The sequence below is a fragment of the Chrysochloris asiatica genome, unplaced genomic scaffold, assembly GCF_000296735.1.
Source record: "Chrysochloris asiatica unplaced genomic scaffold, ChrAsi1.0 scaffold00346, whole genome shotgun sequence".
Taxonomy (NCBI): domain Eukaryota; kingdom Metazoa; phylum Chordata; class Mammalia; order Afrosoricida; family Chrysochloridae; genus Chrysochloris; species Chrysochloris asiatica.
This window is the reverse complement of record NW_006408864.1, coordinates 2227280-2238618: the sequence shown is the minus strand read 5'-3', so window position 1 is coordinate 2238618 and position 11339 is coordinate 2227280. Positions and strand designations below refer to the sequence as shown.

Genomic DNA, 11339 nt, shown 5'->3' with positions numbered 1-11339 from the left:
TGGGAAGTAGGTAAGTGGGGAGGAGGGTTATAGACTGGGAAAAGAGGCGGGAGGTGGTGGAATGAATAAACACTGGTCCCTGCCTGGCTTCTTCCACTGGATATTCTTGTAAATGTGGGCAAGTTATAGAGAGTCCTGGGTGGCAAATGGTTAAATGCTGGGCTACTAACCAAAAAGTTGATGGTTCAAACCCATCCTAAGGCATCTACTTCCAAACATTTACAACCAAGAAAACCCTATGGAGGGCAGTTCTACTCTGACACATGGAGTTGCCATGATTTAGAACGGATTCAACTGCAACTGATTAACGGCAGCACGTGACCAAACTGCCCTGGAATATGCGGACCTAGACTGCTAACTACAAGGTCAGCAGTCTAAACCCAGCAGCTGCTCCAGGGAGAAGGATGAGGTTTTCTGCTCCCATAAAGGTTTACAGCCTCAGAAACCCTCTACAGGGTGGCTATGAGTTGGAATTGACTTGACGGCACCAAGTTGAGTTTTTTGAGGGGACTGCCAGTGAGTGGTGTCTATTTGCCATCAAACTTTCCATCGCCAGCTAAGAGAGAGAATTCAGCAAGTTACAACTAACTGCCATAGATGCTGTTTTCCATAGATACTCCTCTGGTGTCAGATGCAGGATGTGTAGCTGGAGATGCTGGCAGCTGGGAAACTACTCACACCCAAGCCTCCTCTGAGTCCTCAGCACCCAGCCCTGGTCAGGGCCAGAAAGCAACCTCACCCAGTAGCCCTCCCTCAGCCTCAGTTTCCCAAGCCAGACACCACATGGAGCCTGGCATCCATCCTGGGGAAACCTTGGCCCACAATGGCAGGAAGTGATCATGAGTCCTAAGGGGACTGGACTCCCACCCAGAACACACGTTTTCTCTGGGGTCAGGGCTGAACACACCACACATGGCTCCCGGTCCCTTCCCTTTCTGGCTCCAGATCCCAGTAGCTGAGTAAATGGCATTTCCTCCCTCCCCGTTGCCCCTGCCATTCTACCACAAAGGGCACGGGCCTGGCAGTGACAGATGCAGCTGGAGCTTTGCTTGCTACTGTCAAGTTTTCCAGAGCACAAGTGAGTTAGGAGAGCCAGGAATAACTGCTAGGCCCCCAGAGGACGTTGGGAGCATGGGCTTGGCCCAGAACTTGCCTTCAGGCCCATACCAAGGGGTACGGGCACGGGTCCAGTCCCATAAGCCAAGGCTTCAGGAGGCACCTGTGGCCCCATGCAATTCCCCCACCCTCCAGGAGCCATTATCTGGAGTGTCTTAGAATGAGCCCAGACTACAGAGTACCCTAAGTCTCCCCACTATGGAATCTTGGAAAAGTCATGTCTTCAGGCTTTCTGAGCCAAGGGTCCTATTGGCAAGGTGGGAGCCTTTCCAGACCCAAGGGGACAAGGGCATGGAGGGGCCAATGTTGAGCAACCCAGGCCAGTTCACCAGTCTCCTTTGCTGAAATGCTGTCCCAACCAGCTGGGGACTCAGCCCAGTCCTCACATCACAGGATCCCTACCTGAGTCCTCACCAGGGGCACAGGGCAGCCAAGACCCCAGCCAAGAGACCCAAGGGAAGGACACTCACCCTGTCTTTCTGAGCCCCCAGTGTTGTGTGAGGGGGATGCTGAAGCTCAGCAGAGTGAGGCTGGGCTCCCCAGAGGGACAAATGAAAGCAGAATGCCCAGAGCAAGAGGTGATGGCCTTATCACCAAGCTGACCAAAGCCCTCGTCCTGCCCTCCCCAGGGGCTATATTAGCTGTGTGAGTCACAGTGGACACGGATGGGAGGCCACAGGCGGGCGGGTGCAGTGTAGGGTTACAGCCCATTTATGGGCGCAGCCGAGGCCAGATATCAGTGTCCATGACATTTGCTCAGCTATTCTTAGGAGGCTCTCAGGAGCTCCACACAGCCCCGCCAGGCAGCAGGGACGAGCAGGCAAGGCTGGGTGGTGGGGCCCGGAGCAGAGGTGGGCTGCCGGTGGAGGGTGCATAAGGCTCTGTCTTACCTGTCTCTCTCTCTCTCTCTCAGCAGAGGCCGAAGCTGTCAACTCAAGCATGTCTTACAGTGTGACCCTGACTGGGCCCGGACCCTGGGGCTTCCGTCTGCAGGGGGGCAAGGACTTCAACATGCCGCTCACCATCTCCCGGGTGAGTGTGCACTGTCCACAACCTGGCCCCAGGAGGAGTGATTCAAGGAGGGGAAGTGTGTGTCCCTTCCATCTGTCCCTCTGAGGCTCCAGGAAAGCAGAACATGCCCTATCCTCAGTCTAGTGGCCGGGACTAAACTTGCTTGATACTGCCAGCCTCAGGTGACTTGTTTCAGCCACAGCTGTTAGGCCAGCCACTTAGGAGTAGGAAATGTCATGGGCAGATGGCGGGTATTTTGAGGAGAGAAGGAAATGCTGAGTTTGCAGAGAGTATGGTGTCTTCCTGAGCCCTTCTAAGTGGGGTGGTCTCTGAGTGTCCCCATGCCTGGAATATCTCCCTTGAAGTGGGCAGCTACTGTGGGGACAGAACATTGCTGCCTGGAGAGGTCACTAACTGTCAAGTGAGCGGATAGATGGACAGACGGACTTGCACTTGCTGCCTGTGCCACAGAGCAGAACCAGACTGATTCCAGGGCTCCAGCAGCTGCTCTGTCCCAGACCCAAGACCCCAGCTTCCTCCAGGGACCATGCACTGGTGGCCTAATGGGCTGGACCTCCTCACTGACCAGGCTCCTTCCCTGCCTGTGTTGTTGCCTGTCTCGCTTCATGCCCCCATGCTGCCCTGTCCCACCATGTCTGCAGTCAGGGAGCAGCAATGCCTGGAGGGAAATGTCATCCCACAGTAGGGTCCACCTAAGTGATTCCCATCACCCAGCAGAAGCCACTGGGGCCCAGAGAGCCATAAGCTCGAATGTGCTCAAGAGTAAGCTATCCTGAGTAGGGACTTATTTTCATCTTTGCTATGTCCCCAGCACCTAATAAGACGTCTAAAACATTGTTGTGTCGGTTCCAACTCATAGCGGCCCTGCCAGAGTTTACGAGGAGGGCCCAGTGAGTTTGAACCACTGAGTTTGCAGTTCAAACCGACCTTGCGGTCCAGTGCTTATCCTACTGCACCATACCAGGACTCCATAGTGGGTGATCGATAAATTCATGCTAAGTAAAGGGACTCCCAGCGAGTCCGTGGCAGAGCTAGGCTGAAGGCACCAAGGCTCAGGCTGGGTGGTAAAGTGTGCGAGAGGCTAGGACAACCCCTGCTTGGTTGGGCAAAATGGAAGCTAAGAAGAGGGGCAGGATGAGGCCCCACACTGTGACTGGAGGCTGGTGGTTGCCTACTCGGGGCATTGAGTGTCTTTGCCAAAGCAGCAGAGACTTGCTTTGGGCAGGGATGGGGGAAGCACTCGGGGCAGGTTGGAAAGGTGCTGGTGGAGATGCAAGGAGCCTGGGCGGGCTTGCAGAAAGTCTCCCCACTGGAAGAATAGTCTTAATTCTTGAAACCACATGGGCATTTGAGGGAACCTTATAAAGGAGGAGCCTCACTTAAGGTGCCATGGGAGACATGAAACAGCCATAGAGGCCACATTCTTCCAGGATGGAGCTGCTGACCTGACTGGTCTAGCGGGGAGGTCTTGCCCTTTATCCTTTGCTGGAGCTCCAGCTCATTCCATCTCAAAGTCCCCACCCTTCCAGCCTACTGCCCTGGAGACTGCAGACCTGCACTAAAGGAAATCCCAACACCTTGTATACCTCTTCTGGAGATATGTGGGCACTTGAGCCCCAGTAGAAACTGTCCACCCAGGCCTCTACATAGCTACCTCCCATGGCTGTAGGTCTTCACACTGACTCTCAGGTCGCAGGTCTCCCACACCTGGGATTGAAGCCAGGTTTCCTCCAACTACCCCATCCTCAAGGCCTCCTGTTGGTGCTCCCTGCTCTATCCCTGGGAACAGAAATTAGCTCTCTCAGTTGAGTGGCACCCAGGATAGCCAATGACTTCACCCAGGGTCTATGTGCCACCTGGCCTTAGCCAATCAAGGGCTTAAACTGCAACACAGAGGCCTTGGGCTAGGCAGCGGGAGGAATGTCCTCCCTTCAGGGATATACTGGAGCCAGGCCTTTTAAAAATAGAACCTGCTGTTCAGGCAGGGCATCAGGGGATGAACCTAATGGCTACTGGCTCCCTTCTGGACACAGCCGAAGTCACCAAAGCCATGAACCATGCTGGGATGAGTGCTGAGGCTCAGAGCTCTTGATAATGACTTGGAAAACGGTGTCCCAAACTCGGTGCCTTTTTTTCATAAGGGATGGTCACATTGCCCCTCCACCCACCTGGGTTGTGAGTTCTTGCTAGGGTTCTCAAGGCCCTTCTACAGCAAAATCACACCCCCCAAGTGGGTGCAGAGCCACTGGCTCCAGAGGACCCCCATTCCTACCCAGACTCACCCACTTCCCACCCTGTGCCAAGGGCAGGACACAACTGAGGCACCGTAACTGAGCCTTTGATACAAGCTCTGGTGGAAGCTGTTGCTGTCCCACATTAGCGAAGGGAAAACTTGGTTCTCAATGGGGCTGGCAGCCCCTTCACACATTCCAGGGGATGGCCATGCAGGCAGAACTGGGACAATCCGTACTTCAGAGCCAGGTAAACGGGGACCCACATTTGCTATGAGATGGAGACTGCATGAGGTGGAACGTCTGTGTCCTCAGGAAGCCCCTAGCTCACACTACACCTACCCTCATCGCCCTCTGATGTTGACCAATGGACTGGAGAAATGCTCCCCCACCTCTCTACCCCCAGTTAGCTGCAGGTTTTTCCTATAAGAAAGTCCACCCCTCTGCCTACCCAGAGCTAGACTGTACCTCCCTATCCCCGCCTTCCTTCCCATCCACTGGCCCCCACTTGGGCAGAAACAGCCCCTCAGGTCCTCCCAGAAAGACCTGTCCTTGAGTGATTCACAGCCTGAAGGCTCACTGAAAGAGGGTTCAGATGGAAACTAGAGGGTGGAGAGAAAATGCCTTTCATTATCCCAGACAGGTGCACTGAGGCTTGTAACAGGAGCTGCCCTCTCACCCCACCCACCCAGCCCGGCTCCAGGAAATGGGGAGAGAGCCGTTCAAAGGCTCACCCCCACCCCTAGCCTAGCAGCTTGGCCAGAACTAGGTCTCTTTCCTGCTCTATTTGGTTCCCTTTTGTCCAGGGCTCCCATCATTGCAAGGTCCCCCATCCTGGACCCTCCCCTTCACAAACATAGCTTCTCTGCCCCTCCAGAGCTAACCTGGCCCCCACTTCTCATGGGACCCATTCTAGGAGGTATTGAGTGTGATGTGCCCAGGAGAGAGGTCTAGGGCATGGTCATCTAGAGAAGTGGGCACAGGGCTTCAAAGCAGTTCATTCAGGTCCAACCCCCGGGTGCGAAATTTCATTTCTGCCACAGATAGACGGAATGTATCAAGATCCCCCTAAGGGTGGATTCTAATTCCATCTATTATCTAGAATGGAAATACAAATTCTCCAGGAAAGACCAGGGCCTGGGTCTCGCCCCACTGTATCTTGTTATTGACCAGACTTTACAGGGCTTTTATAGGGCTCTGCCACTCGCAACTGTGCACCTTTAGGAAAATCAGCTAGCCTCTCTGCGTCTGTTTTCACACCTGTAAAATGGCATAATGGCTTCATCAAAGCATGGCATGTGTGTGGAAGTGCTTCCCAACAGGTTCTTGTGAAAGTACAATCCACCTGTTCTCCAGTAAGGGATGGTTAGGAGGCTGGGGAATTGTGGTACAACTCTGAGCCCAGGAAGGGCCTACTTCTCTGTTTGATGGGCCCCATCCCTTAGGACTTCCCCTCCACCAGCCTCAGAGGCCTGCCTGAGGTACCAGCCTAGAGACCTCTGCCCTTCAGTGGTTGGCTATTTATCAGATTTTCCCAGCCACAGTGGAGATGTTGAGGACAAAGGGTCCCCAAGGAGGGATGGGGGACAGATTGAGACTATTCTGGGGCCACTGTGCCAGCAATTCCTGGAATTTCGAGGCCACTAGAGCATAACGTGCTGTTTTGTGGGCAGCACATAGCAGTGCTGACAGACTGTGCTGTTTATAGCTGCGTTGAAGGTCAGGCGAGCTTCCGAGGGCTTCTGTAGACTGGGTCATCCCTGACTGAGGTTTCTCAGACCAGGCCCTCTCCTCCCACTTTTCCTTTCCTGGAACTCAGAGCTGATGCTGACCCTGGGGAGAGTTCTGACTGGGTCCTGGGAATGAGCTGAGAATAGTTCTTCAATGTGGGAGGGTCGCCCTCAACTCCCTGGGTCTTCTTCCCTCTCTTTGGTTCCCTTTCATTTGGTACGCCCATGAATGCAAAGGCCCTCCAACCTGGACCCTTCCTTTCACAAACACAGCTTCTCTGCCCCTCCAAAGCCAGACTGGCCCCCGCCTCTCTTGGGACCCTTTCTAGGAAGTATGAGTTGTGCCCATGGTCTCTGATGCCATTAAGTGTGATGGTCCCACCAGACTGGTGTCCAGGACAAAGATGGAGCTATGGGTAGAAGAAGAGGGAGAGAGACTGGGATAGCGAAAACTTGGGGAAAGAGAAAGCTTCCAGAATGGCATGGTCATCTAGAAGAGTGGGTAGTGACCCTCAGCTATAGGCATAGGGAAGCAGAGCTTCAAACCAGTTCATTCAGGTTCAACCCTCTGGTGCAAATTTTCATTCCTACAACTCCAAATAGAATGAATCAGAATCTATCCTTTAACAAGATCCCCAGGTGATTGTTAGGGTGATCTTGTTAAAATGTAGATTCTGATTCAGTCTATCTGAAATGGAAATACAAATTCCCAGCAGTGAGGAAAACTGGAATGAATAAATTCAAAGTCCTACAGCAAAGCCATTAGCATGAAGAGGCCTTGGGCTGCTAACCTCAATTTCAGCAGTTCAAAACTACCAGTGGTTCTGCCAGAGAATGATGTGGCTTTCTGCTCCCGTAAAGATTTATAGCTTTAGAAGCCCTATACAGGATCATTACGGGTTGGAACCAACTCCACAGCACACGACCACCACCAGCAAGTCAGACAGTTGGAGTCCTGGTTTGGCGCTGTGGATTAATGAGCTGGACTGCAAGGTCTGTTTGAACCTCAAGGTCGGCGGTTCAAGCTCACCAGTCACTCCTCTGAAACCCTATACAGGGTTGCTGTGAGTCAGAATCAACTTAACAGCACTTAACAAGCCTGACAGTTGAGGGAGGACCAGCTGGTGACTTCTTGGAGACGTCAGGGAATGGAGAAAGGGAGAGAAACACGGCTGAAGCAGCAAAGATAGGACAGGCTTTTGATATAGAAGAAAACGTGACTTGTTTATCTGATTTGATGGGGATAGAGAGTGAGACAATAAGACGACAGAAGGCTGAGTTAGAGGGTGAGCGATGGAGCAAGGTCCCAGGGGAGGCCAGATGGGAAGGCAGCAAGCACAGTGGTGTGTGGTAATTTAATCACTCAATAAAATACATTTCTACCTCCAGCTCCCGGGGGGGTGGGGGGGTGGGTTGGTGGGAATACCTGGAAGCCACACTCTTCGTAAGCATTCACTACGGTTCTCCCCATCCTCCTACTCTGGTCTCTCGAGGGGAAGGAATATCTTTCTGGCCTGGATTATTGGCCCCAAGACCCCAAAGGGGGATTCACAGAGCCCCACTCCCTTCCTGCTACCAAAGGAATGAGGAAATACAAGAGAACTTCTAAACGTTTGTGGGAAATTGTCATTATCTTTTCATTCCGTTTTTCCATGAACCTTTTTCAATTCCCTTCATAGAAGCCGATGACACGGTGTACCTGGAGCAGGTATCTAATTTCCCTCCACCATGATGCCCAGGCCCTTTGGGGAACCCCAGCCTCTGTCAACACCAGAGGACATGGCCTGCCAGCTTCATTCAGTCCCTGTGGCACTCACTGGGAAGGCGCCAGGATTAGCATCTACATTAAGGGCCTCTTTGGTTTAGAACTTTCCTGAAATTTTCTCAGCTCTGCCCCCTTCCTTACATAATCTGTATTTAATAACATAATCCCCACAGTCATCCAAGAGAAAGGTATTGTCTCTCTATTTTATACTCAAGGATATGGAAGCTGAAACCAGAACCCACATGTGGCTCACACCAAAATTCATAATCTTGCTATTTGCTACCTGCCTCCCAACACCCTCAGGTGTCTTTGGCTTCTGCTGCTCCCTGGCACCCAGACATTCCTGTGCTCCCCCTGCAGGATGTCCTGAGACCACAGCTCAGCAAGGTGGAGGGTCTTCTTCAGGCCAGGAGGCTGAGTCTGTCCTGGGAAGATGGGACATCAGGGGTCCCTGGGCTGTGCCAGAGTGGACTCTTCCCCAGTGATGACTGAAGAAGACTTAAAAGTAAAATGGGAAGAAAACTTCACAAAAATAATAGTTTCTAAATGCTCAGGAGGAGATAGAATTTAAAAAATAAAAATAAAAAAGAGAGGGATCAGATGAGATAGAATTAAAAAAATAAAAATAAAAAAGAGAGGGATCAGATGTAACCACTTGTGTCCTTTCTGGAAGGACCCCTGGTGATGCTGCAGGATAAGTACTGGACTACTACGACCCACAAGGCCAGAAGTTCAAACCCACCAGACATTCCATGGGAGAAAGATGAGACTTTCTGCTCCCATAAGGATTTACAGACTCAGAAACTCTATACAGGGTTGCTATGAGTAGGAACCGACTCTATGGTAGTGAGTTTAGTTTGAGTTTTGGTCCTTGGTAAGGTAAGGAGAAAGAGGGTCAGATGAGACACTTGGGTACATCATCACTGTACTGATCCTCTCAAGGGGCTTGGACTCTGGACACACTGGTCCTGCTCTGGGAGACGGGATCTGAAGGTTCTTGGCCCGAACTATTGAGCAGCCTCATTGGGGCCCCTGCCTCCTGCTATAAGGAGATCTGAACAGAATTAGAAGAGTCCATCCCTGAAAGAGGATACCAGCATCCCTGCCTCCACATCAGGGATCTTGGGTCCTGCCCAGGACAGTCAATGACCTGAGCCAGCTGAGCGCTGATGAACAGAGACAGGTGCAGGGAGTGCCTACCAGGGCTGGTGTGGAGGCTCCCCATTGGGGTATTTGGGTGCTGACCAGGCCCATGGGAAGCTGAATTCTTCCCCCAAATGCAGAATCACCACAGCTAAGAGCTGAGAATAAGGGGGTGCAAGGCAGGAGCAGCAGGGGAAAGAGCCAGAGGTTTAGCAGGAAGCACTGGCGTTAAGCTGCACACCTACAGGAGAGAGATCCCCAGCGAAGACATTTCAGGTGTCCTCCTGCACTTGCTCTAGCAGATCTGGCCCAAGTCTCCCTTGGATGTCATTCTAGTGTCCTTGCTCACGGCATCATCCACGATCTTCTGGGTACAACCTCTGTCCTGCCTGGAGGACAGCACCCCTGTAGGCCACAAGCCCCACCAAGACCTTCTGTCTTAGGTCTGCAGCTGCCCTCCCCACACCCAGAAGTTCCCTGCTTCAGGGTGATTGATGTTCCCTGCTCTACAAATAGAAGCATCTTGGGGGATCCCTGCTCAGGGGGAGCGCTGCAGACAGTCCAGCAGGACAATAGAGACATTACAAAATTTTCCTTGGATGAAAGCCTATTGGTATCTGCAAGGTTCTTTAAAATGCTTCAAAAATAAAATGGATGAATGGATGAAAAGATGTGGGGATAGATGTGTGAGAAAGCAAATACAGCAAAGTATTATAGTTGAATCATGGTGGTAGGAATTTGGGTGTCTGTTGTAAAATTCTTTCAGCTTTTTTTTTTTTAGCTTGAAAATGTCTATAATGAAATGTTGGAAATAACATAGCCTTGAATATAAAGCCAGAAGGTAAAAGGAAAGCTAATTTTCTGCTGGGTAGGCTAGTTGGGCATCTCAAATTGCCTTCAAGAAAAGTGTCTTGTTTTGTTCTTAACACTTTGTTTAATGCCTACACTGAGATGAACTAATACACTTCTGTCATTAGTAAAGGCTCTCTGTGGCAATGAATCATGGGTATGAGCTATGTGTATTTTGACAAGTTCCAAGTAGTTCTAAGGTAACCTTCTATAAGCCTGGGGAACATACTGGACTCTTCAAACCAAATGATGTGGCTTCCTGGAAACCTTTGTTTCTCTGTTGACCTTGCCCTCTCTCAGCAGATTCAGGGTTGAGGGGTTCTTAGAATATGTGACCAGTGTTTAAGAAAATACTATAGTCCATAGGGCTGAAATGGCTGGTCAGTGGTAACTGTCAAGGGCTCTACTGGTCTTGTTCTCATCACTAATAGAGTAAGGGACTAATAGAGTGTTTCTGTGATCTGTAGTGCAGTTAAGTATTCTATTCCTTGGTCATGCTTGGAGTAGATCTGAGATGGACTGGGAACCGGCGACTGCAGGATACCCTGGTTTGGCCTGGACCCAGCGTCACCAAGGATGGGAGTTCTCGTGAGGGGGCCTGGCGAGAGGTTTCCAACCATGTGTCTACAAGGGCAGAGCCTGGCCAGAAACCAACCCAGGCTTGGCATCTGGGGCATGGGAAGATCCTCAGGTCCTCTCTGGACTCTTTCTAGGACGGTCCCAGACCTTAGGCAGAATATGGCTTCTGCCCAAGCTAGGGGTCAGCCTTGTCTCTGGGAAATAGCCAGGAAGATAAATGATGTGTTTTCCAGAGAAGTCAGGAGAACTGGAGGTGGGCATGCTGGGGAGGGAGAGTGAGAGTCATCTGGGGGCACCTAGAGGCTCTTCTTTCCTGGGATGTCATTGGGGAGAGGACCTCTAAGACATTCTGCACGATGTCATGGGAGACCTCCATGTAATGTCACAGGGTCAGATCATAAAGTCATTCTATGTCAGCAAGGGCACACCTCCATGGCATTCCACAGGGTACCACAGGGGAATGAAGTGGAGTCACGGGTCCCCACGGCATTCCATGAGCTCTCTTTAAAGGTGGGCTTCATCACACTACCTGTAATAACATTAGAATGCATCAGCAAGTCATTTTAGGTGGTGTCATTAGGCCTACCAGAATTTTGCATCTTCTGTGATACCACTGTGGGCTAGGTCACCATGGCATTCAGCATGATATTACTGGGGGCTGGTCCAGCGGAATTTGGCACCGTGTGTGACGTCACTGGGACTGAAGTCTGAGTTGCCATGACATCTTAAGTAACATGCCTGGGGGCAAGGCTTTTGTGACATTCTGCAAAGCCTCCATGAGGACACAGTGGGCTAAATCTCCAGCCCCTAACTTTCTGTGAGGTCACTGGGGTTCAGGATTTGAGGACTGGCTCCCACCCCTGTACCCCATCTGGAAGTATGAAGCAACCAAGT

At 51.5% G+C, this 11339-nt stretch overlaps 1 protein-coding gene across 1 annotated transcript in view; it reads left to right on the top strand.

Moving 5' to 3' along the window:
* The first annotated feature begins 2055 nt into the window (after positions 1-2055).
* The window catches only part of LDB3 (LIM domain binding 3), a 67857-nt gene continuing 58573 nt past the window's right edge, over positions 2056-11339 (top strand). The window contains exon 1 of the mRNA XM_006875918.1: positions 2056-2148. Within this exon, the coding sequence (XP_006875980.1) occupies positions 2056-2148 (93 nt within the window). The remainder of the gene's footprint in view (positions 2149-11339) is intronic.